The 26,258-nt window shown below is 47.0% G+C and overlaps 3 protein-coding genes across 4 annotated transcripts in view; 2 read left to right on the forward strand and 1 right to left on the reverse strand.

The window, feature by feature from the left end:
- Positions 1 to 6,224, forward strand: part of NLK (nemo like kinase) — a 100,133-nt gene extending 93,909 nt beyond the window's left edge. The window contains exons 9-11 of one of the 2 annotated variants that reach the window (XM_066635905.1): positions 1,845 to 2,043; positions 2,296 to 2,395; positions 4,291 to 6,224. In XM_066635905.1, the coding sequence (XP_066492002.1) occupies positions 1,845 to 2,043; positions 2,296 to 2,393 (297 nt within the window). In that variant the 3' untranslated portion in view covers positions 2,394 to 2,395; positions 4,291 to 6,224. The remainder of the gene's footprint in view (positions 1 to 1,844; positions 2,044 to 2,295; positions 2,396 to 4,290) is intronic. The other variant, XM_066635904.1, reaches the window with a different exon arrangement.
- Positions 6,225 to 10,044: 3,820 nt separating this feature from the next.
- TMEM97 (transmembrane protein 97) lies at positions 10,045 to 16,199 on the forward strand. The gene is made up of 3 exons (XM_066636552.1): positions 10,045 to 10,160; positions 13,780 to 13,924; positions 15,886 to 16,199. The coding sequence occupies exons 1-3, from the start codon at positions 10,047 to 10,049 to the stop codon at positions 16,134 to 16,136; spliced, it is 510 nt and encodes a 169-aa protein (XP_066492649.1). The 5' UTR covers positions 10,045 to 10,046; the 3' UTR covers positions 16,137 to 16,199.
- Positions 16,200 to 17,584: 1,385 nt separating this feature from the next.
- IFT20 (intraflagellar transport 20) lies at positions 17,585 to 23,466 on the reverse strand. Its single transcript, XM_066636188.1, has 5 exons — positions 23,377 to 23,466; positions 21,456 to 21,602; positions 20,274 to 20,359; positions 19,035 to 19,138; positions 17,585 to 18,050 (listed from the first exon to the last, which is right to left on the reverse strand). The coding sequence occupies exons 2-5, from the start codon at positions 21,580 to 21,582 to the stop codon at positions 17,969 to 17,971; spliced, it is 399 nt and encodes a 132-aa protein (XP_066492285.1). The 5' UTR covers positions 21,583 to 21,602; positions 23,377 to 23,466; the 3' UTR covers positions 17,585 to 17,968.
- Between the last annotated feature and the right edge of the window lie 2,792 nt (positions 23,467 to 26,258).

Here is a 26,258-nt window from a genome sequence, read left to right on the forward strand (position 1 = left end):
AGGTTAAGAGCAGAACAAAACAGTAGCAGTGGAATAATGGGCGGGGAAGGAAAAAATGAGAATCACAAAAAGGCAAAAAAAAAAAAATTTACAGCAGACTGACAAAGGTCTGCCAGAACAAAAAAAGACCTTTAGTTGGTGCTCAGACATCAGAAGGGAGGATGATAACCACATATCACAAGTCAGGGAATTCCATGAGTCGGGCTCCTTTTTTTAAAAAGACCCTTTTGCAAGTTGCCATCAATCAAGCCTCTGAAAGACTTATGATTTGGACTATGACAGACTGACAGTGCAGTCTTATATGTGTTTATTTAGAAGTAAGTTCTGGATGAATGGGGTTTTCTTCCTAGGGTTGGAGTCTTAAACTGCTTTAATGGAACTGTGGTAAACCGAAACATTTCTATTAAGTATATTTATATATTGCTTTTCAACAAACTCACAAAGCAATTCACACAGAGGCAAATGATTTTTTTATTTAGAGAGAAAGAGTTACGGAGAGGATCGAACAACAATTTTTATAATTGATATAGACTAGTGTAATCCTACAGTGGTTCAGGGCAGCCTGCTGCAACATATACATGACATGGATCCTCTTCTCCCAGCAAGTTTCACTATCAGATTTAGACTGGGGAAGGGAAGCAAGACATAGACATGCAATCTATGAGCTCCCAAAAGTCTTTCTCCCTTTGGTCTCTTCTCACCTACCCTGCTTTTTACTGCAGTCTCAATCTGAGCATGCATCTGGAGAGAAGGCCTGCTTCGGTCCCACTCCTCTCTCCTGGGTTGGTATCTTTCATCTCATCAACCAGTAATACTATAGGAGAAGGAAGATTGGCGTAAAAGAAAAGTCCAGCATGTTTGTGATACCATTTCTTCTGGAACGATGCTCTTGTCAGGCAGCTCACTCACCACAATTGCAAAGGCTTTGCCAAACCAGACTCAGACCAAGTCTACACATAACACCGCGTGGTTGAATTTTGGACTGTTTCTGTTCAGAATGTGGTGGTGGCCAGCCTTCATTTAGAATGCTTCCCTGTGCTACAGGTGTAGTACAGGACCACATTGAACTACAAGATGACCTCCCCCCCACACACACACATGCACCCACCCCTCAGCAGTCTGAAACAGAACAGTTCAGAATTCAACCACCTCACTCCGTGCAGTATGCAGACTGGATCTAATATACCACAAAATACCCCCCCCCCCATATCTGCAGAATCAGTTAGTACAGTTTCAGTTATCCACTGCTTGCAAATCCCCTGTCGCGCTAAGGGGGGAGACTACTACATTATCCAGTTGTTACTGTTGCAAATGAAGATCCCCTTTCTTTCATTGTTATACTCAGTACATGAAACTATTTGGAAAGATCTCATAGCAGTATATAATGAATAACCAGAAATAACTGTATCGTGGACTTTGGATATCATCTGTTGGTAATCAAAAGGCTGTATTAGCCCTGTAACCCACACTCCATCTTTCTCAAAGTGCACTCACACATGTGCACACGCACAGTATAGTTCATTTGTAGCATGACCCTGTTAATGTAAAACTTATCAATAAAAACAATTATTAACAGTAGCTGTCTTTTTGGGCAGTAAAAACTGATGCAGTTTGATGCCTTGTGGAAAAAGTGGAGTTACATTATTTTTTTTTCCCCAAGTACGCACTGCCTCCTAGTGGTCATTTTAGTAGGATGTTTATTTAAAATGCAATATTTTATGGGGGGATCTTTATGGTGTACACTATTCACAGGTAAAATAGAATAGGCTCTTTTGTAAAGTCCTAATTCTTTGTTGCTGTGTTTCTCTCTCTCTCTCTCTCTCTCTCTCTCTCTCAAATTGCAGTCCAAAAGAATATCCGCTAAGGATGCCTTAGCTCATCCATATCTGGACGAAGGGCGTTTGAGATATCATACCTGTATGTGTAAATGTTGTTTTTCCACCTCTACCGGAAGAGTTTACACCAGTGACTTTGAACCCATCACGAATCCCAAATTCGATGATACTTTTGAAAAGAACCTCAGTTCTGTTCGGCAGGTTAAAGGTCAGTCTGTTTCAGTGGAAAACATTTCTTCCTTTGGTGCCATTTTTTTTGTTACTCTCTTATTGTTTTGTACCAAAACACACACACACACACAGAGTTTTTCCCCTTGTTTTTTGCTCAAATTTATTGTGGGTCTCATACCTAGTCTATACCACTGAACTCGGTTCACTATACAGTTCTCATCATATTCTCTGAAACTGGGTTTACGTTTTCTGCCTCCTTCACCCCCTCTTTTTCCCCCTTCTCTTTCAGAAATAATTCATCAGTTCATTTTGGAACAGCAGAAAGGAAACAGAGTACCTCTGTGCATCAACCCGCAATCTGCTGCTTTTAAGAGCTTTATTAGGTAACTGTATGTAATCACATCTGATATTCATTCCCCTTTCTTTAGTTTGGCAACTGCTTAGAAAACACTATGCTTGGATGAAAGGCATCAGCTTCAGCTGCATGCCTGCTTGTTTCTGGAAGTGCCTTCATGAGTGTACTGAGCACTACTGCCATGCAAAACCCCCACTAGAAGGGAGCAGAATTTGTTTGACAGGTCACTTCCTTAGAGTTTTTTGCACATGGTTGTAATCTGCTTTGGGCTGATCTGGTGCCAGAGTATATTCTATAAAAAGTTATTTCACAAGAAAGAGTTCCTTTGGGGTTAATGCAGAGCACCTGTTTACTCCCCTGCTGCCTAGTTAGGACATATGCAGGAACATTAAGGCCTGGTTGGTGCATGCAGCAGGTGGAGGATTTCCTGGGATGGTAGAATCCCAGGGTTTCCTGGGATGGCCTGTAACACACCAGACTGCAAGGGTATTTGTCTTGCATTTTTTCCCAGTGCTCCACTACATTTATTTCTTTTTTTTAAAAAATGGTTCTGCAGACAGAATACTAGCATGACAGGAAAGCTTCTGGGATAGAACCCTCTCCTTTTTTATTCTAGTTCTTTTGCTTGCAGAAAGTCTGGCACCTGGAAGAGCAGTCAAGAATGACATCTCTTACTCCGGCACTGCCTGGACTTCATGGTACAGGCCACTCTACCTCTCCATTCTTCCACACTGATAGACCCAGACTACAGAGTAAAGTGGTAGAGATCCTGAAAAATAAGTTTGTAGGTTTTCATGGCCAGCAGTAATCCAACAATTTGACATATCTTTATTCGGGTGGGAAGACCATGGTTGTGTCAAATAATTAGAAGCCATGTTAAAAAGTCCAACGTTCCGTTTGGTTTTTTCAGAGATTCATCAGGGAAAATGCGCCTAGACAGGACACATTGCTAGAGAGCAAGCCAGTCTATACCAGTCTGGCTTGCTCTGTAGCAACGTGTCCTGTCTAGGCTTGTTTTCCCTGATGAAGTTCTGAAAAAAAGAATGAAACGTTGAACTTTTTAACATGGATTCTGATTCTTTGACACAACCATGGTTGTCTCACCCAAATAAGGTTATGTCAAATTGTTGGATCCTGAAGAATGTTTGGGGGTGGGTCTGTGCTGGATATGGATGGGGATAGGAAGTTGCTGGAAGCAGCATTCCTGTAAATTCTCTTGCTGTGCTGAGCCCTTCCATGGTTGTGTAGCAGGGTGCCCGCCCCCCCCCCAAACATTCAGTGATGACATTGCATGTGGTAGCCAAACCGAGCTGCGCGGAGCTCAGCTGCAAGGTGTGTGGCTGTGCACCTTAGCAGGAGCAGTGATTAGAAGATATTGAAGATGGCTGTTATGTGAAAAGGACTGAGAGGAGTCGTAAATCGGCGGTAGTGCATATGCTTTGCAGACAGATGATCGCAGGCACAATCTCTTGCAGTGTTTCCACGTAAGGCTTGTTTGCAAACCTGGAGAGCTACTGCCAGCCAGCACAGACAGTACGGAGCTCTGTAGTGTGCTCTGTATAAGACAAGATCTTGTGTGTTCTCTGAACCGCAAGCGGTGAATTATTCTGGCACCAGAATCCTAGGTAGAGGGGAGGGCAGTGTGAGGGGGTCCGGTCATCAAACCCAGAGGTGGTCTAAGGTAAAAAGTCAGTGTGTTGGTCAAAAAGGGTGGAGAGAGGGGGCCTGGTTTCATCCAGAAGACCAATCGCCTGTCCCTACTTCACACACCTGTGAAGGGAGGAGAGCTTTCTTTAGTCCTAACTGCATTCATCAGGCAATTAACTGCATTAACGCTAGCAGGCAATGTTAGGCAATGGTAGGCTTCTTTGTGCCTTGATGGCCCTCTTTCAAGTGAACACTGATCTTCTGTGTCGGTTTGCCTTCCAGTTCCACTGTAGCTCAGCCGTCTGAGATGCCACCATCTCCACTGGTCTGGGAGTGAACGTGGAAGATGTAAATGTACTACTGAAGACATAATGTAGCTTTCCACTGGATTCTGGGATTTTGCAGTTCTGGAGGTTGAATCATGCTTGTACTGTAATTTTACTAATGAAGTTTTAAATTAACAACCACTATCCTTGTATGATATATGAAATAAGAGATAGAAAATGTTAAACTAGGCTTTTAAATCCTGTCAAGGGTGGGGTTGTGCTTTTAGAAGTCAATATTCTATCCAGAGTTGCACACTGGCTTTTAAAAAATGAATCATAGTGCAGCTGTGATCATGCTTGGCTCTGAAGAAAGAGAAGATTGAACCAAATTGGGAAAGTTGCTATTTTGTTTTTCTTTTTAAAAATGGGGGGGGGGTTCTTTTCCTGCTTTTTTTTAGTTTTACAGTGAGATTGTGCAAAAGGATAAGATTTTTTTTGATATTGAGCCATTCCTGAAGATCTGAGGATTTTCCTAAGAGAAAGAATAGTTTGCAAATACAAAGCTCAAACCATGACCAATCATGAAGTCCCATCATCAGGCGGTGGTGGCCAGGCTTCAATGGACAGTGTTGCCTGGTGGTCAGAGCCCCTCTACTTATTAGCTGTGGTGGTGACTGTGTGCTGTTCTCCAATCAGGTGTTTGTTGAGTAGAGAGAATGTGACTAGGAGAGATGAGACTTTTCCCCTTTCAGTCACCTTCCCTGCCCCTCCCAGTATAAATAAATATATATATATTTAATCTATTTTTATTAGAAGTTTTTCCTGCTCTTTTCTTACATAAACCACCCCTTTTCCCCCAAGCATGCATCTGCAAACGTGTGTAAATAATTCCATTTTATGGGCTAATTTCAGCAGAGCTCAGTATCCATTGCTGTATGTAGGGGGAGAGAGATTGAGAGAGAGGTTGATTGAGTGAAACTAGCTTGCACATTTTTAGGTCTGTGAAACTTCGTGAATTTTTTTTTTTTTAATCCTGCACTGGACAGTTGGAAAGAAAAACGAAAAAGCAAAAAAAGCACATTGGGAAATTATGTTAATTGTATTTGTGTCTTTAGGCAAAGCTGTGGAAGTCTTGAAATGTCACAGTAGTAAATACCTTTTATTACTTTTTTGGCTAATTCCTTTCTTTTTAGTGTGTGTTTTTCTGTTCAAACACTGAATTTATTCTGTGCATATGTATATATATATGAACACAAACTGAAGGCCTCTACCTCCTGGAGTATACAACTTGTTTGTTTACCTCCACATGATTCTTTTTTTTTAAGTTCAGTGTGGAGACTTGAAACTTGAATGTCCCCTTCCAACTTTTATATTTAAAAACAAGGCGAGAGAAGTCGAGGACTGTGTTTCACCTGTACAAAGAAAATAACAAAATGGATGGTCTTAAATTTTGAACATTTGGGTCTGGGATATTAAATGAGAACAAAAAAGAGAAACCTTGCTGTTTGTCATGGACAATTAACTGTTAAAGTTATTATAAGTTACCTGTATTTAGCAGAGTATTTTCAAGAAGAGTGGTCTGAGCTGGGACTGAATCCTGTTAGTTAAGTTATGTTTTTTGGAAGTTTTAACTTCAATGAAGTAATTATTTTGCTGTGAAAGAGACAAACGTTGAATTTCTCAAACAAAGATGATGATGAAATATCTTTGTTTTTTTGTGTGGCTCCTGAGGAATTTTTTTTTTAAAGAGAACCAACAGAAGAAGCATTTCAATATCACTTGAACAAGAAACCTGTTTTTAACTTAAAAGAGCCCAAGAAGACACTGGTATGAAAGGTAAAATCTCAGAGGTTGGTTTGTTAAATGTGGCACACTTGCGGGTCACTTTGTACAATGTAGATTTTGAAGTACAGTGGTGAAAACATTAAATGTGACATTTGAAACAAAAAATGTTGGTTGTGGTTGTATCTGGTCTTCTGTCCCGTTTTCCATCTGTTGAAGCTTGCCGTGGCCTGCGGAATCTTGCAAATCCTCATCCTTAGATTTGGAGGTACAGTATTGAGATTCCCATGTCCTGTTTTCTAAATGGAGTTGTCCTTCAAGACAAATCAGAGGCTGCAGACCAGAAGCTCAGATAAAAGATGCATCTATATAGGACCAACACTGAGGGTCAGTATTGCGGAGCAGCCGATTAAGGCCCACTGGTGATCCTGGAGGCCACATCTGTGCCCTAGCTTTAAGTAGTCACGGTGACAGAATGACTCTCCCTTCAGCCTGGTGCAAGGGGGACCAGTGGAGGGCCATTTGCTCGGCACCCCCTGAAACTGGAACAGAGGTGGTTCACAGGCATTTACACACATAACAGATGCTCCATAGTTAGAAGTGGTTTTCTGTTATTTTCCAAACCCAGATCAAGGTCTAAGTTTTGACCCTACCATCAGTCAGCATTTTCCTTGAGGCTGACTGCATCCATCATCATAGACAGTGGATTGGCAGGACAGTCCCCCTCCAGTCATCTCTCCATCTCAGCTGCTGCTCCTCCTATTCCCTGGCTTTGAAAAGAGGGGAACAGCCGAAGAAGATGTGTGGAGCAGAGAATGGCTAGAGGAGCAGGTTGTTGCAGAGGGTGAGGGGGTAACATTTGCCATGCTGCCACAGGTGTGGAGAGTTTTGGTCTAGTCAAACTAAGGCAAGAGTTGTAGAATATGGTGGATGGAATGGTAGGGAATGATGTAGAAGTCATGGCCACAATGCTAGGCAAAGCACTAAAATTTCACAGATGGTTCAGGTGAGAAAGGGGTGCTAATAACCTTCACTTGGAAAGAAACATCAGGTTGGTATAAATGTCACTACAGTTTTAACTAGAACTCTTGGGAAGCCACGGGGTGTGTGTTGTGACCTCCCTCTTTCCCAGCCTGCCTTGAGAAGGCTTTCCCAAACAGTGGCCTCTGAGGCAGGAGGCAGCAGGATGGGAGCTGAATCCAGGAGAATGAGATCCCAGGTAACTCTTGCTCAGTATCTGAATAAGGCATTTACAGAAGAGTCTGCGTGGGTACAGGCACCAGGAATCCCTGTGGTAAGTGGGGACAGTTGGAGCTTAAGGCAGAGTGGACATTCTTACAGAGGACCCTAGCTGTGTGTTTCAGTGCTCACAAAAAGGTGGAGATCCAGGTGTTCAGCCAAAGGACCGAACATCCTGTGGTATCAGACTGTTCAGGCTGCACAGATTGTGTCAGACTGAGGGGTGGAACGTTGCATGTTTAATTACTTTCCCTGCCAAATTCTCCATGCATACAGAAAACTAGCATTTCAGAGAGTAAGCATTCAGCATGGCCAGGGATGTCTCCATGCTGTGAGTCTCTGAGAGTGCAGAATTTAGCTTCCTGAGTTATCCCCAAATTCTTCATCCCTAGGGCTTAAAAAGTGTGGGCAAGGCATGGCCAAGCCTCAGAAGCCAGAGGGTTTAGCTAATGAAGCCAGTGCTCTGTGTTGGCTTCTTTGTGCTTCTTGTCCCAGAGCAAAGTGTATCAAAGAGAGCAAGTATGCCCTTTGTCTTTATAGTGCGTTCCATAATCATTTGTGCAGAACTTGGAGCAGCTTGGTACAGATTTTTTACTACTACTTAGCCTTGCTGTCTTGAGGAAGGATTTTTTTTTGAACTTGGACTTCTGCTATATACAGCTTGAAATGATACCTCCAGGAAATGCTTTTATGACCTATTTGGAGTGCAAAGTGACTCACAGCTCATCTAGGAATGCTGGTGTGGCCTAGGGGTTGGACTAGGGTGAGGAGATCTGGGTTCATTTCCCTATCCAACCATGAAGTTCACTGGGTGACCTTGTGCCAGTTCCTCTTTCTTAGCCCTAGACTACCCATGGGAGCGTTATGAAGGTGAAATGGAGGAGGGGCAATTCATGCCACTCTGAGCTTCCTGCAGGAAAGGCGGGATGGAAATGTATCTTCTAGTATTCAAAAGAACTAGCTCTGTTTATAGACCTGAGCACAGTCTAAAGAAGCTACACACTTGAACTCCAGCACAAATAACATAGTACAGAAGTGGAAATACAGTACTGTGAGCCCTTGATTTAACAGACTTCAGAAACAATTTACTTTTTCTACTTAATTAAAAACGAATCATTCATGTTTTGCTCATGCATAGACTTAAATGCACTTCAGCTGACTTCTCGCCTTAATGGACTCTCCTTCCCCCATGTCTGTTAAATCAAAGCTTCCCTGAAATTAGATGATCGCTGAAGGCAAGTAGTGGACAGACAGGTGACGTGTCTCTTCTATTTAGCATTCAGGTAACACTTTGTGAGTGGTCATGTGTATTTTCTGATAGAACATAAGAATACCCTTGCTGGATCAGGCCAAGGGCCCATCTAGTCCAGCTTCCCGTATCTCATAGATGACTCTGGAAGCACACAGGACAACAAGATATCAGTATCCTTTTGTCACTCTCTTGCACCTGACATTCAGGGACAGGCTACCTCTAAAGATCAGAGGATGCTTACAGTCATCATGACTTGTAACCTATGATGGAGTTTTTTCCTCCATAAATCTGCCCAATCCCCTTTTAAAGGCATCTAGGCCAGGTGGCATTGCAATATTCTGTGACAAGGAGTTACGTGGAGGAATTACCTGCTGGGTAAAGCAATTTTAGCTGTTATCTGTTCCAACTCTCCCACCAATCAATTTTAATGGGTGTCCCCTGCTTCTGGTGTTGCATAAGAGGAGAGAGAATGGCTCTCTGTCCACCCCATGCATAATTTTGTATGTCAGTCTTGCCCCCTCAAGCGCTTTCTTTCTAGACTGAAGAGCGCTGAATGCTGTAGCCTAGTGCCCTAGTCCACTCATAATTTTGGTCACGTCTGCACCTTTTCCAGTTCCACCGTATCCTTTTTGAGATGAGGGGACCAGAGCTGGATGTAATACTCCTGATGTGGCTTTATTCTCATTTGTACAGTGGCATTCTAATATTGGTCGTTTGAATTCTCAATTCCTTTTTAAAATTATCCTGAGCATGGAATTGGCCTTCTTCCCAGTGGGTTGACACTTTCATTGAGCTGTCCACCACCATCCCAGCATCTCTCTCCTGGTCCACCACGGACAGCTCAGAACCCATCAGGATCCATGGGAAATTGATGCTGATGCATCCACCCAATGGATGGCTCACTCCTAGCCACACTACCCACCCTGATGCAGTTGGCCGCGGCAGTGGCGTAGCTAGAGGGCGTGCAAAGCACTACGTTTTGCAGGGAGCTTCACCAGGGTGTGCGAGTGGCCCCTTCCCCTCCCCAGGCAGGGGTGGGGGAGCATGCTGCAGTGTGGCTCCCTACAAAGCTCAATGCTTGGTTGGGGTAAGGCTCCCTGCAACACTTGGTGCTTTGCACACAGTGGTGAGGCTTCCTACAAAACTCAGTGCTTTGCGCCTTCCTCTCTTCCCCCCCCCCCCCCAGCTAAACCACTGGGCCAGAGCCCAGCTTTGCAGGCAGAAAGTCCCAGCTTCAGGTAGGGCTGCTGGAGAGCCTTGAGGCTGCTGCCAGGCAGTCCTGGCCTGGAGAGATCATCAGAGCTGCCTCCCATCTCCAAAGGGCCATGAGGCCATGAGTTCCACTGGCCCCGCAAGTGGTGGGAGAGGTGCACGTGTCAGCGGAGGAGCTCTTGGAAAAGCTGGAAGGGGGGGCCTGGGGGGCCACGCCTCCTCCTGGGGAGCCAATGAGAGTGGGGGGAAAAGTGGTTCGTTCCTGGGCTCAGAAGGCACAGGCTGGCATGGCCGCCACGCGTCTCCTGGAGTGGCTCTTCGCCTTCTACTTCCTCACCCACATCCCCATCACGCTGTGCGTCGACCTGCAGGGGCTGCTGCCCGGGCTGTACCCGGAGGTCGTAAGTAGCCGGCGAGGCGGGGCGGGGCGGGGGCGCAAGATCGGGCGCAAGCCCCCCTGCAGGCTGCAGTCCCAGGGCGACCCAGTCCAGCCCTCCGCTTCCCACGATCCGCTGCCAGGCAGCTGGACCCCGTGAAGCCTGAGCAGGGTCCCCACACTGGCCCCCTGCAGCAGCTGCGCTTCGGAGGTAGACTGCCTCTGGCTGGGGAGGCTCCCTCCAAGCCCCCAGGCTCACCAGAATTGCCATAGGAAGGAGCCAGAGGCTGGTGTGTGGTGGTATGGTGCTAGGCTTCAGAGGTAGACTGCCTCTGGCTGGGGAGGCTCCCTCCAAGCCCCCAGGCTCACCAGAATTGCTATAGGAAGGAGCCAGAGTCTGGCATATGGTGGTCTGGTGCTAGGCTTCAGAGGTAGACTGCCTCTGGCTGGGGAGGCTCCCTCCAAGCCCCAGGCTCACCAGAATTGCCATAGGAAGGAGCCAGAGTCTGGTGTGTGGTGGTATGGTGCTAGGCTTCAGAGGTAGACTGCCTCTGGCTGGGGAGGCTCCCTCCAAGCCCCAGGCTCACCAGAATTGCCATAGGAAGGAGCCAGAGTCTGGCATATGGTGGTATGGTGCTAGGCTTCAGAGGTAGACTGCCTCTGGCTGGGGAGGCTCCCTCCAAGCCCCTAGGCTCACCAGAACTGCCATAGGAAGGAGCCAGAGGCTGGTGTGTGGTGGTATGGTGCTAGGCTTTGGAGGTAGACTGCCTCTGCCTGGGGAGGTTCCCTCCAAGCCCCCAGGCTCACCAGAATTGCCATAGGAAGGAGCCAGAGTCTGGTGTATGGTGGTCTGGTGCTAGGCTTCAGAGGTAGACTGCCTCTGGCTGGGGAGGCTCCCTCCAAGCCCCCTAGGCTCACCACAATTGCCACAGGAAGGAAATTACCCTCCTTTAGTTTTGTGGCCAGAGTCTGGTGTTTGGTGGTCTGGTGCTGGGCTGCAGAGGTAGACTGCCTCTGGCTGGAGAGGTTCTGTACAAGCAGTGGCATAGCTAGAGGGGGTGCAAGGCATTAAGTTTTGCAGGGAGCCTTACCTCAGTGTGCAAGAGGCCCCCTATTCGGATCCAGGGGTATGCCTCCGTGTTGCTCCCCCCACCCCAATGGGGAGCTCCCTGCAAAACTCAGTGCTTTGCACCTCTTCTGGAGATGCCACTGCCTTCAAGCAGCCTTCTTCTTCGCGCCAATTGCCAGAGGTCATGCCCTTACAAGTTCTCTCTGATACAACGTATCGGCATCCTCCACAATATGGGCCCAGCCACTGCATATCAGGCTTCGTTGGGCTGCCGTTTTGTAAATCATAATTTGTATATTTCAAGTCCTCCCATTAAGTTGTCTGAAATCTGTTCTTTTGCCACACTTTCGATCTGGTTCCTACACCTTGCGCAAGGTGCGCTTAGTGATATGTGGCTGAATCAGCGTAACCTGGATTTCAGGATTGACACAGGAGGAGGTTTCTCTTCCGATATTATCCCTATGTCTTTGTCCCTCCAATGTAGCTTCTTGTTTGACTTCTACAGTTGTGGCTTTTTCCATATTTATTTTGAGCCCGAGGGCTCTTGCTTCTTTAGCGATGGGTTCTACCAGGCTTTGCAAGGTACTGACATCATAGCACCCTAGCTCAGTGTTTCTCAAACGGTGGGTTACAAGCCAATTTTAGGTGGGTCCCCATTCATTTCAATATTTTATTTTTAATATATTAGACTTGATGCTACCATTGGATGTGACTGCTTTGGGGGAAATGTTACTGTACTCTTAACAAGCTACTATATATATTCTTTTAACAATGATAGTAAATGGGACTTACTCCTTGGTAACTGTGGTTAGGATTGCAGCCTAGGATGGTTAAAAATTTTCCTGCTTGATGATGTCACTTCCGGTGGGTCCCGACAGATTCTCATTCTATAAACTGTTACCCTGCACATGCCCAGTCTTGTCTGATCTCAGAAGCTAAGCAGGGTCAGGCCTGGTTAGTATTTGGATGGGAGACCGCATGGGAGTACCAGATGCTGTAGGCTTATACCATAGTCTTTCGAGACTGAAGGTTGCCAACCACCAAAGTGGGTCCCAGTACTAAATGTGTGAGAACCACTGCCCTAGTTCATCACGCTCTTTTACTTTTGTGGCCAGAGTCTGGTGTTTGGTGGTATACTGCCCCTGGATGCTGAGGCTCTGTTCTTAATAATCATGGACCGGATCATAGGTCCACCTGCTTTGGACAATCCTTTAAAAATGGCACACACCTTCCTGAGCAAGCTTTTGAACTCTCCCCTCCTTCCTGCCTGTTGGCAGTGTGGAATTTTTTTCCAGCCTGCCAGATTTTTGTTCTTAGGTCAACACACCTTGCTTCTTATCAGCGGGGCTTGGAACCATGATAGGACGTGTTACGGAACTGTTGTGTAGTGCGTAAAAAGGAGGCTGGACTAAAGGAGACAGTTGTCATATGCAGATCTCAACCCTGCAGAAACTTGGAGCCTAGCAAGAAGTTTTCATTGTCACTTCTGCATCTGGTTCCCAAAAAGTGTTCAGATGATCTTCGGCCACAGCAGAAGAAGCTTTACCCTGTTGGTCTTTGTGCCAGCTCATTTAGCTACTGTTTTTAAGAGGCTATGGGAGAGCATCATTGGGCTAAAATTAGGAGGAGCCAGGGAGTGATGTGATTTAATTAAGGAACCCCTACCTTTCTCCCTAGAATTTGAGCCCTTGACTTAGGACAGTGTTTCTCAAACTGTGGGTCAGGACCCACTAGAGTCATGTAGCTACATGTGGGTCATGTAGCATCTAGCTCAGTTGTCATTGTAAATACGGAGATGAAAGTACAAGGGGGCAGAGCTGCTGGGCAGGGCAGGCTCCCAGTAGGGGAGAGGCCTGGTGCTTTGCCCTGAATAGGTGGGAAGATGGGGCAGGGCTGTGTGGTTGGAGATGGATCCAAGCCTGTGTTCTGCTTTGACTTTCAAGCTGGAACCGGAGCTATGCAAAGTAACAGCTGTGTAATGGGACCTTTGGCTGATTATGGCTTTGGTTTGAAGTCTAAATTGATGGTGTCACTTCTGGCCGTAACATCACTTCCGGTGTGCCCTGACAGGTTGCCAAAGCTTTTTCTCCTGCATTTTGACGGCTACACCCCAAAAACAGGACCATTTTTTCTATCATTCTCCTAATTCGGACTGACTTGGTGCACACTCAGCCCAGACTACAACTCTGCATCTGAACATGTGACGCTCCTTTATCTTGAGCCACACCCTTGGCCTGTTCTGTTCAGTATTGTCCAGCTGAAGTTGCAGCAGCTCTGTTGGGTTCCAGGCAGGGGAAGGGTCTTTCCCAGCCTTACCTGGGGATGCTGCCGGGGACTGGACATTGGACCCTCTGCCTGCAAAGATGATCCCACTGAGCTATAGCCTCTGGCCTTTTTGCTTGCATTCCTTTTTAAGGCACCACAGATGTTAATGTACGTTTTTAAAACAATAATAAATGCTGTGGATTTTAGCACATTAATAGAAACTATATCATTGTGACCCTGCTACCATCATCATCTTCTTCTCTCTCCTCTCTCTCTCTCTCTCTCTCTCTCTCTCTCTCTCTCTCTCAAGCTGACACAATGGTTCAAGTGGTACACAGCTAGCGCTAAGGACTCCCTGATGGCGAATCCGCCAGCCTGGTTCAGGTCGTTCGTGTACTGCGAGGCCTTCTTCCAGTTTCCTTTCTTCTTTGTTGCAACCTATGCATTCTTTAAAGGTCAGTGCACACGTCAGGAGGGAAGGGGGGGTCCTCTCTCTGCACCTTGCACAGATGGAAGTGTGTCTGCTCCGACCAGTCGCAGCTCTCCAAGGCTTCAGTTCCTGCTCACAGGTGGCATGTGGGCACAGAGGCCCCCATAAGAACATAAGAACAGCCCCACTGGATCAGGCCATAGGCCCATCTAGTCCAGCTTCCTGTATCTCACAGCGGCCCACCAAATGCCCCAGGGAGCACACCAGATAACAAGAGACCTCATGCTGGTGCCCTCCCTTGCATCTGGCATTCTGACATAGCCCATTTCTAAAACCAGGAGGTTGCGCATACACATCATGGCTTGTACCCCAGAATGGATTTTTCCTCCAGAAACTTGTCCAATCCCCTTTTAAAGGCGTCTAGGCTAGACGCCATCACCACATCCTGTGGCAAGGAGTTCCACAGACCAACCACACGCTGAGTAAAGAAATATTTTCTTTTGTCTGTCCTAACCCGCCCAACACTCAATTTTAGTGGATGTCCCCTGGTTCTGGTGTTATGTGAGAGTGTAAAGAGCATCTCCCTATCCACTCTGCCCATCCCCTGCATAATTTTGTATGTCTCAATGCATAATGAGACATATGTATGTCTCATCCCCAATGCAAGTAGTTCACCCCCCTGCTTGTAGCGGGGGGGGGGGGAAGCAACTGTCCCTCTTCACCCCATCTTTTCCAGTAACTGATGTCTCTTGTATTTTTTTTTTTTTAAGATTATGACCCCTTTGGGGACATTTGATTTATTTTACTGTGCAAACTGCTTTGTGAATTCCTCTTGTTGAAAAGCAGTATATTCTTATTCATAATGACAATAATGAGGATGGTTGATGGGCAGATCCAAGAAAATATTCCTCCACCCAATGTACCTGCAAAATTCACTGCTACTGAGTGTGGAGATGATCACACAGATGGCTCTTTAAAGGGGTGACAAATTGGTGGAGGAAGAAGTTGGTTCTCTCAATGGCTATTAGCCAGGATGGCAATATGGAACTTCCAGTTCTGGAGGTAACTGTTACTTTTAAAATTACTTTTATTAATAATAATTTAATATCAGTTTCTGAAGGACAGATAAAGGGTGGGGACTTTTGCCTCCTTGTTCTGCATTAGAACTTCTCTTGCAAGCTGAGCTAGATGGACAAATGGGAAAAGGAGTAGCAGGATTTTCAGGGCTGGCCCAAGGCATCCTGGCCTCTGAGTGGCTTGCCAAATGCGGCCCGCTTACCTGATGATGTGCGAGCTTTTGCTCCTCTGACACTCTAGCCCACTGCCTCTTCTCCACACTTTTGTCCCGCTCTTCCTTTTCCAATCCTGGAAGTTGTGAGGACGAGTGAGATCTGTGGAGGTGGGTGGATAGACAGAAGCGGGTGCCCCCACCGCTGCCCGAGGCAACAGTTTCAGCTGACCTCATGAGTGGGCCGACCCCAAGAACTGTGCTATGTAAAACAATAGCCGTTTACATAGATGTTCATGATATTGAACACTTCAGTGTATTTGCCTAATGCTCTGGGTTGAAATAGGAAGCTATCTTCTTATTCTGGGTGCCTGGGAGGGCACCAGGATGCAAGTCTCTTGCTGTCTTGTGTGCTCCCTGGGGCATTTGGTGGGCCGCTGTGAGATACAGGAAGTCTAGATGGGTCTATGGCCTGATCCCTCAGGGCTGTTCTATGTTCTTTTGTGGTTAAGCCCTTGGTCTGTTTCGTTCAGTATCGCAGGTACTGACAGGCAGCCGCTCTCCAGGCTTCAGGCAGGGTCTTTTTCCCAGCCCTACCAGGAGATGCTGCCAGAGACTAAACCAGGGACCTTCTGCATGCAAAGTAGGTGCTCTACCACTGAATGTGGCCCCATTAAAAATGTGGTTCTCTTGGCAGAGGGTTTTGAACCGCAGAGGAAGAGCTGAGAAATGGTTAATTCTGTCTTTTCAACCCCCAGGTAGCTGTAAGTGGATTCGGACCCCAGCCATCATCTACTCCACACACGTGGTGACGTCACTGGTCCCCATTTTGGCACACGTCCTGTTCGCTGACTTCTCAAAGTCCAAGCATCCTAGCCCAAAGTTGCTGCAGGAGCGCCTATACCTTTCCGCCATCTACCTCCCGTATTTGCTGATCCCCCTCCTGCTTCTCTGTACCATGTTGCTCAGTCCCCAGTACAACCAGATTGAGAAAAAGAAGAAGAAATAGCACAGGCGTGGGTTCCCCCTTAGGGTAGGAAGATCCCCTTGCTTTGGAAAGCTTGCGTTTTGGAACCAATGCAATAAAATTTCAATCTGTGTCTCTGTGAGTGGAAATGCTGCTTATCTACGGAGGGCAAGGTAGAATTTGGCAACCTCGAAAAACAAAACTGAACTGTTGAGCTCGTAAAAGAGGTTGCTTCTCCAGTTCTGGGTCAAAAGTCCCCGCCAAGGTCGTACTGTTCCAGCGCTTACCAGCTAGACGGTGTTTATTGTGCAATGTCCATGCTCGTGTTTGGCCCCAGGAACATATCAGATTAATTGCATTACCCCCTGAAAAACACACAGGGGGCGCTCTGTTCCTCTTGCTTCCTACTTGCGATATTGTTGCAGTCAACATCAACATGGGACATCCAGTTTTAGCGCCTGGGGGCCTTAGGACAAGATTGGCCTGCTGTAACAGCAGCTGCCCTTTTCCCTCTGGGCAATCCTGTGTGAATGCAATCATCCATCCTCACTCTGAATGCTGGGATTTGGTTTTTTGCTGAGCCCTGTATCCAGCACCAAATCAGATGTGGCCATTTTGAGTAATTGTATATGGGGTTTTTTCAGAACTTTACTTACATTGTGGTGAGGGATAGCTTCTCTGCCTGTCCACCCACCCCTTCTTATGCATGCTGATAGGGCAAAGAAAGGTTTGTCTTGATAATTAGGATTATAAATCTGGCACTGGGGAGGTGGCGGTCATTCCTGGTTAAATGACATAGTCTTGTATACACATCAGGAAGACGTTTTCCCACTCTAGAATCCCGATAAAGAGCACAAAGGGTACTGTGAGAATGTATTTGCACTAACCTAAGCTGAAATCCAGAGCCACACAGTAAGGAATATGGATCGATCCAAAGGTCCATTAAGTCCAGCGTCCCTGCTTTCCATGGGAGCCAACCAGATTGTGCCCAAAAGCCCACATGAAGGGCATGAAGGTGAGAGCCTCTCTCTAGCTGTATATGCCTACGCCCCTGGTACTCTAAGGTAGACTGCTTCTAGAAATGGAGGTTTTAGTCCTGCCATAGCTGGTAAGAGCAGCCCTGCTGGTTCATACCAAATGTCCATTGTTTTCCATGCCGTCTGGGTCAACACATCGCTGGGCACACAGGTTCCATCTGGCCATCATAACTAATGGTCATGAATTTGTTTAATCCCCTTTCAAAGCCATCTAAGCTACTACCCATCGCCATACCTTGTGGTAGACAGTTCTATGAGTTGATTATGTGTAAAGAGATCTTCGATGCAATCTCTCCTAGCAATTCATTTCATAGGATGACCCTCCTGACACCATGAGCAACAGGAGATAAGGTTCTCTGTCCTTTCTCAACACTGTCCATTATTTTACAAACCTTCATTGTAGCCCCCACTCCATCAGCATATTCTAAGCATGACCAGAAAGGAAACAAGCAGTTTCTAAAAACAATAATTTATTTCCTGATTTCCTTGAAAGTATTTTACCTTTTTTTTTTTTAATTAAAAGAGGAGGTGCATAAACACAGATAAGAACGTACTCTGCGCAAAAGTGGTCTGAATAGTACTGGCTATAAACAGCTGGCCATTAAAAAAAAATTCTTAAAAAATAAGGGTGGTTCTTGTCCTTATAAAGAGTATTCAAAATGAAGCTGCTATTTTATTGATGTGCTATTTTTCTGCTTTTCAAGAGATGATCACTTTTTTTGGTCTTTTTGTTTTTTTTACAAAACACATCAAAACAGACTGTTTTTCTAATCGTTGGGGGTACTGGAATGGCTTCAAGTTTTCCCAGTATCATTTGCTGCTGGTCTAAACTTCCTGCTACTTCTGGAAAATAAACTGGTCGATGAACTCGTTTTGGTCCGCTTCGATTTTACAAAGAGTTTGATATTCAATTCTATACCTGCAGGTGGGGAGAAGAGGGACAAAATTAGCTAGGAGTATGGAGTATAGTTGAGTTAGCAACCAATGAACCCTGAAAGAGCAGGTGGGACAAATTCTGGCTCAGCTGAGGCCACTCCCTAAACCTGCAGCCAATGCATTAAAAAAATTTCCTCCCTGCCCAAAATGTTATACAGTCGGCCCTTGGTATCCACAGAGGATTGGTTCTGTGACCCCCTTACAGATACCAAAACCCACAGATGCTGAAATCTGCAAGGGTGCTGCAAAAACTTACCTGGAGGCCATGCTGGGCCCTCTGGAGGTTGCACCATCTCCCAGCCTCCTCAGAAGGCCTCCTGCATGAGATCAGGTCTGCACGGGTGACTTCTGGTTGCATCTGGGAGGTGTTCTGAAGTACAAGGAGGCCACCACACTCAACCTCCCTGCACCTCAGAACACTTCCTGGACGCAACTGGAAGTGGCTTCTGGTTCTGGCTGGAGGCTCTCTGAGGTGTGGGCTCGGCCTCCGTGGATGCCAAGCCTGCAGATAAGGAGGACCCATTCTATTGTGAAGGGTTTTCCAGGTACCCAAAATGTTGATCTGTTCCAGCATTCATTTTCTTACATTCCCCCCCCCCCAAGCCTTGCCCTACCCTGTTTATTTGAATACTGACTTCAAGGGAGTGAGGGAAGTGGCTTCCGGAATGGCTCTAGTGCTAACCAATCAGCACTAATCCAGTTTGTGGACAAACGTCTCCCACCACGACCAGTCCTACCCTTGGTTGGTGGCTGTACGTGTATGTGACCAGTGAGCCCACAACAAGCTCACGGCTGAAATGATGAATGTCTTCACCCTTATAAGCTGTTCACAGTGTGTGTCCAATCCACTATCCCGTGGCACTACAAAGCGGGGGGCACTGCCTTAAGGAGGGACAAGTTGAACTTGAAGGGAGGAAATCTGTTAAGATTTTTAGGCCTTGTTACTAGAGGTAGGATCTCTCCCTACCTTTCAAGCTGCGTCTTCTTTTCACTTATTAATGCCTGTAGCTGCTGTTGCTGAGCTTCTCTTTGCTTGGCTATTGACTTGAGTAAGTTCCGAGCACCGATAGCCTGCAGTAAGAAGGACGGAGAGATTTCAGCACGCTAGCGACTGGTTTACAGAGGATTGCTGTTTATCATCAGGGCTTCCACTGGGTTAAAGAAACCTTGCAGCACAATCCTATGCATGTCTTGTTTGTTGGCAACCTTCAGTCTCAAGACTCGGGTATCGCGCTCTGAATGGTGGTTCTGACACAGCATCTAGTGTGGCTGAAAAGGCCGATTCGGGAGTGACAGTCCCTTCCACACTGGGAGCAAGTGCAGTCTGTCCCTGGTCTGTCTCCCTGGCTATGGGCCTTCCTTCTTTGCCTCTTAGCCTCAGCCTGTTGGCCAAGTGTCTCTTCAAACTGGGAAAGGCCATGCTGCACAGCCTGCCTCCAAGTGGGCCGCTCAGAGGCCAGGGTTTCCCACCTGTTGAGGTCCACTCCTAAGGCCTTCAGATCCCTCTTGCAGATGTCCTTGTATCGCAGCTGTGGTCTACCTGTAGGGCGCTTTCCTCGCACGAGTTCTCCATAGAGGAGATCCTTTGGGATCCGGCCATCATCCATTCTCATGACATGACCGAGTCAACGCAGGCGTCTGTTTCAGCAGTGCATACATGCTAGCGATTCCAGCGCGTTCCAGGACTGTGTTGTTTGGAACTTTGCATAGTAGACTATGCATGTCTACTCAGAAGTAATTCCCACTGGGGTTACTTCCAGGAAAGTGCGTTTAGGATTGCAGCTTCAGGGTCCAATCCTATCCAATTTAACAGTGTGGCTGCAATGCAGCCCCAAGGCAAGGGAATAAACAATCCCTTACCTTGTGGACTCCCTCTGTACCTTACCTACCTACCTGTACCTACCTTACCTCTGTAACTTCCCTCCCACCACAAGTTGTACTGCACACCCCATTGGCACTGCTGCACTAGGGCTGGAAAGCTGGGTAGGATTTGGCCCTTAGTCCCTTCACTATGTGACATTTAATCATTAGATTGACTTAATGTGTTGATTAAACTGTAAAATGGACATGTGAATGGAACAAGAGTTCTGAAGGGGGGAAAGAAGGAATGTTTATTTTATTTGATTAGGTTTCTAATGGCGCTGCCACAGCCAGCAGAGAGAGCAACATGCTCAGAAATGGGAGCATAGTTGCAATGGCAGCTTACCTTAATCTTCTCATTCTCAGTCGCTTTTGCTAGCTGGTCCACAAGCGCAATGAGGTTGCCCACTATTTTTTTAAATTCTTCAATTTCTGTAAAGAAGGAACAAAACAAAAGCAGAGGTGGCTATGTCTAGTATTGCTGGGAAAGGAACAAAACATCCATCCATTCAAACACTTTATGCTCTTATACTTCTCTAGCACAGTGTTTCTCAAACTGTGGGCCGGGACCCTCTAAGGTGGGTCCCCATTCATTTCAATATTTTATTTTTAATATAGTAGACTTGGTGTGATGTGATGGTACGTGACTGCATTTGGGAAAATGTCACAGATTTGTACTTTTTACAGGCTACTATGTATATTTCACATTTTATTATTTTATTTTTCACATTTTTATACTGCCCTTCCTCCAAAGAGCTCAGGGTGGTTTACACAGCTGTTCCTCCCCTCCTTCTTGTCCTCACAACAAGCCTGTGAGGTAAGTGAGGCTGAGAGAAAGTGACTGGCCCAAGGTCACCCAGGAAGCTTTGTGGCTGAGGGGGGATTTGAACCTGGATCATCCAGGTCTAAGTCCACTTCCCAAACAACTACACCACTCTGGCTCTTAATATGCTTTCAACAATATGTTTTTAATAATGATAGTAAATGGGACTTACTCCTGGGAAGTGTGGGTAGGATTGCAGCCTAGGATTGTTAAAAATTTTCCTGCTGGATGATGTCACTTCTGGTCACGACACCACTTTCGGTGGGTCCTGACAGATTCTCATTCTAAAAAGTGGGTCCCGGTGCTAAAGGAGTGAGAACCACTGCTCTAGCAATTATATCAGACTACATTAAATGCTGGTAGGTTTTTCATATGAACAGATGAATTCTTGGATCATCGGGGTCACTATTGTTTACAATGATTTTCAGTGGTTCTCCAGAGTTTCAGGTAGGGGTCTTTCCTAGTTGGAGAAGCCAAGAACTGAACCTGCAGCCTTCTGCATGCAAAACATGCGATGCATATTCCTGTTGAATGCCAAAAACTGCTTTCTCTTGAGTCAGACCATTGGTCCATCTAACTGACTGGCAGCAGTTCTCCAGCCAGCCTTACCTTTCACCTGCAATATGACCAGGGTGGCAATACCAGGGACCTAACATGGCCAAAAGCACAATAACTGCAGAGCTGTGTCCACTGGCAAAAACTTACTGTCCACAAAGACTTTGCATTCCTCTTTCAGCTCGACCGTCTGCTGAGACACTTCTGGGTCCAAAATCCTCAGCTTATTCAGCTCATCAAAGTGAAGACCTGCTTCTCCTAGGATGTCTTTGGCCATAGCGGGCTGTTTTCAGATATCTATGACAACAAACCAGGCATGAGAAACAACAACAACAAAAAGGAATTAAAATGGAAGGGGTGGGGAAGGAGAGAGAAAGATAGAAGTCTTGATAACAGCAGGACACCTGGGTTCATGTGCTCATTAGCATGGTGATAACAAAATCCAGCTCATTATCCATAACATACTGACATCTGTGATATTTTTGTGTAGTCTTTGGAGGAAGACTGCCTCTGAACATGGAAGTTCCACTCCTGATAGTTAGATCAGGAATTGTAGGAACATCAGATGAGTCAGACCAAAGGCACATTGAGCCCACTGTTCTGTTTCCAACTGTGGCCAGCCCATCAGTTCAAGGAGGCCTACCTGCAGGACATGAAGGCAACACCCTCTTGTGCTCTTTGCCCTCCCCCCCCAGCTGCTGATAGCCAGAGGTATAGATACCTCTGGAAGCCTCCAAGCAGGTCACAAAGGAGGCACCCCCCATTGCTGCCCCCCCATCTGGTATTCAGTCTCTGAACACAGAGGGTCCGTTTACACCTATAGCTTCTATGAATTTGTTTGCCTGGAAGACTACTCTAGCTTTTATGTTATACCTTATGTGACTACTCCAGACACAGGATGAGCCCTGTTGGGTTGGTCCATCAAGTCTAATATGTGTCCTAAGAAGGTGAACCAGACACTTCTGGGGGGGAAACCACAAACAGAGCAGGAAGACCACAGCTCCCCTTTGCTGTCTGCACCCGCATCCCAGTATAAGAACATAGGAAGAGCCCTGCTGGATCAAGCCAAAGGCCCATCTAGCCAAGCTTCTTGTATCTCAGAGTGGAAAGTATGCCCTTCAGAAGTCAAGGGTTTGTGTGTAAAATTTGCTTGGCACTCTTCCCCTGACACAGATGGCAAAACAGACTGCAGCATGGTCACTGTTTCCCAATGGCTCAGCAAGTGTAGACTGCTCCTGAACACAGAGGTTTCATTCCTAAGTAACAAGGGCATATGAAACGCCCTGAGGGATGAGTCCAGAGTTCAACATTCACGAACCCCTGGATGCTCCCGGGCAGTCCACAAGAGGGAATGAGTGCAAGACCCCTCCCCAGCTGCACATCCCCAGCAGTGGGGACACTGAGACTGACTGCATGTGGAGGGTCCTCTTAACCACCCTGGATAAGAGCTCTGCTGGATCAGACCGATCAGTCCAGACAGTGGCCAATCAGAGGCAGGCATGAAAGCAACATTCCTCCCTTGTTTGCCCCAGCACTAGACATTCTGGGGTAGACTGCTCCTGCATAAGGAGGTTCTATTTGGCCAGCAGGGCTAATGCATTACAGGTTTTTCTCCCCCCAAATCCCATGAGCTTCTGCCCCCTTTTCTCTGCTCCTTACCTACCTCCGTCCACGAGAGGGCATGAGCCCTCTCTGGCTGTACATCTCCAGGAGTGGGAACCCTGAGATAGACTGCCCCTGTACATGGAGGGTCTTCTTAACTATTCCAGCTAAGGAGCCTTCCCCGCTGGCTGCACATCCCCAGCAGTGGGGGCCCTGAGATAGTCTGCCCCTGTACATGTAGGGTCCACTTAACTACCCCAACTAAACAGAGCCCTGCTGGTTCAGACCCATCAGTCCACACAGCATCCAGACAGTGCCCAGCCAGCCAGGCATGGAGGCAACAGCCCTCCCTGGCTTGCCCCAGCACTTGGCATTCTGGGGTAGACTGCTCCTGCATGGGGAGGCTCCACTGGTCCAGCATGGGGCTTTTCTCCCCACATCCCTGCGCCCCCCCCTCTCTGCCCCTTACCTGGCTGCTCCAGGTTCCCCCCGCCCCTCCCTCCAGAGCAGCCTTCCGCTGCCACGGCGACAGCATCTGCAGCCACCACCTCTGACTCCGCCCACAAGGATTGTGCCACTTGCTGCGCATGCGCGGGAGTGTGTTCCTTAAGGGCGGGGCCGCTTTGCATCATGGGAGCTGTAGTCCCTTTGGGAAGTCTGGGCATAAGAACATAAGAACAGCCCCCCTGGATCAGGCCATAGGCCCATCTAGTCCAGCTTCCTGTATCTCACAGCGGCCCACCAAATGCCCCAGGGAGCACACCAGATAAGAAGAGACCTCGTCCTGGTGCTCTCCCCTACATCTGGCATTCTGACTTAACCCATTCCTAAAATCAGGAGGTTGCGCATACACATCATGGCTTGTACCCCATAATGGATTTTTCCTCCAGAAACTCGTCCAATCCCCTTTTAAAGGCGTCTAGGCTAGACGCCAGCACCACATCCTGTGGCAAGGAGTTCCACAGACCGACCACGCGCTGAGTAAAGAAATATTTTCTTTTGTCTGTCCTAACCCGTCCAACACTCAATTTTAGTGGATGTCCCCTGGTTCTGGTATTATGTGAGAGTGTAAAGAGCATCTCCCTATCCACTCTGTCCATCCCCTGCATAATTTTGTATGTCTCAATCATGTCCCCCCTCAAGCGTCTCTTTTCTAGGCTGAAGAGGCCCAAACGCCGTAGCCTTTCCTCATAAGGAAGGTGCCCCAGCCCCGTAATCAGCTTAGTCGCTCTCTTTTGCACCTTTTCCATTTCCACTATGTCTTTTTTGAGATGCGGCGACCAGAACTGGACACAATACTCCAGGTGTGGCCTTACCATCGATTTGTACAACGGCATTATAATACTAGCCGTTTTGTTCTCAATACCCTTCCTAATGATCCCAAGCATAGAATTGGCCTTCTTCACTGCCGCCGCACATTGGGTCGACACTTTCATCGACCTGTCCACCACCACCCCAAGATCTCTCTCCTGATCTGTCACAGACAGCTCAGAACCCATCAGCCTATATCTAAAGTTTTGATTTTTTGCCCCAATGTGCATGACTTTACACTTACTGACATTGAAGCGCATCTGCCATTTTGCTGCCCATTCTGCCAGTCTGGAGAGATCCTTCTGGAGCTCCTCACAATCACTTCTGGTCTTTACCACTCGGAAAAGTTTGGTGTCGTCTGCAAACTTAGCCACTTCACTGCTCAACCCTGTCTCCAGGTCATTTATGAAGAGGTTGAAAAGCACCGGTCCCAGGACAGATCCTTGGGGCACACCGCTTTTCACCTCTCTCCATTGTGAAAATTGCCCATTGACACCCACTCTCTGCTTCCTGGCCTCCAACCAGTTCTCAATCCACGAGAGGACCTGTCCTCTAATTCCCTGACTGTGGAGTTTTTTCAGTAGCCTTTGGTGAGGGACCGTGTCAAACGCCTTCTGAAAGTCCAGATATATAATGTCCACGGGTTCTCCCGCATCCACATGCCTGTTGACCTTTTCAAAGAATTCTAAAAGGTTTGTGAGGCAAGACTTACCCTTACAGAAGCCATGCTGACTCTCCCTCAGCAAGGCCTGTTCGTCTATGTGTTTTGAGATCCTATCTTTGATGAGGCATTCCACCATCTTACCCGGTATGGATGTTAGGCTGACCGGCCTATAGTTTCCCGGGTCCCCCCTCTTTCCCTTTTTAAAAATAGGCGTGACATTTGCTATCCTCCAATCTTCTGGCACCATGGCCGTTTTGAGGGACAAGTTGCATACCTTAGTCAAGAGATCTGCAACTTCATTCTTCAATTCCTTAATAACCCTTGGGTGTATGCCATCAGGGCCCGGTGACTTATTGATCTTTAATTTATCAATGAGGTCTGAAACATCTTCTCTTTTAACCTCTATCTGACTTAACTCCTCGGTCAGGAGGGGCCGTTCGGGCAGCGGTATCTGCCCGAGGTCTTCTGCCGTGAAGACAGATGCAAAGAACTCATTTAATTTCTCTGCCATCTCTAAGTCTCCTTTTATCTCCCCTTTCCCTCCCTCACCATCCAGAGGGCCAACCGCTTCTCTGGCGGGTTTCCTGCTTCTAACATATTTGAAGAAGCTTTTATTATTCCCCTTAATGTTGCTGGCCATGCGTTCCTCGTAGTCTCGCTTGGCCTCCCCTATCACCTTCTTACATTTCTTTTGCCACAGTTTATGTTCCTTTTTATTCTCTTCATTAGGGCAAGACTTCCATTTACGGAAGGAAGCTTCCTTGCCCTTCACAGCCTCTCTAACTTGGCTGGTTAGCCATGCGGGCACCCTCCTGGATTTAGTGGAACCCTTCTTTCTTTGCGGTATACACCTCTGCTGGGCCTCTATTACTGTTGTTTTAAGCAGCCTCCATGCACTCTGGAGAGACTGGACTCTTTTTACCCTCCCTTTCAACCTCCTCCTAACCAGCCTCCTCATTTGAGGGAAGTCCGCCCGTCGGAAGTCAAGGGTTTTTGTTAGAGATTTGCCTGGTATTCTTCCCCCAACGTGCACGTCAAAACGGATCGCAGCATGATCACTGTTCCCCAATGGCTCAGTAACGTTTACATCTCTAACCAGGTCCTGTGTACCGCACAAAATTAAATCCAGAGTCACCTGTCCTCTGGTGGGCTCCTTGACTAGCTGATCTAAGCCACAGTCATTTAGCACGTCAAGAAATCGGTTTCCTTATCGTGACCAGAACACAAATTGACCCAGTCAATATGAGGATAATTGAAGTCCCCCATGATTACAACCCTGTCCTTCCTTGTCACCTCCCTGATCTGTTTCCTCATTTCAAGGTCCCCATCAGATTTCTGGTCTGGAGGACGATAGCACGCCCCCAGTATTACATTGC

This window comes from Tiliqua scincoides, chromosome 8, assembly GCF_035046505.1.
Source record: "Tiliqua scincoides isolate rTilSci1 chromosome 8, rTilSci1.hap2, whole genome shotgun sequence".
Taxonomy (NCBI): Eukaryota; Metazoa; Chordata; class Lepidosauria; order Squamata; family Scincidae; genus Tiliqua; species Tiliqua scincoides.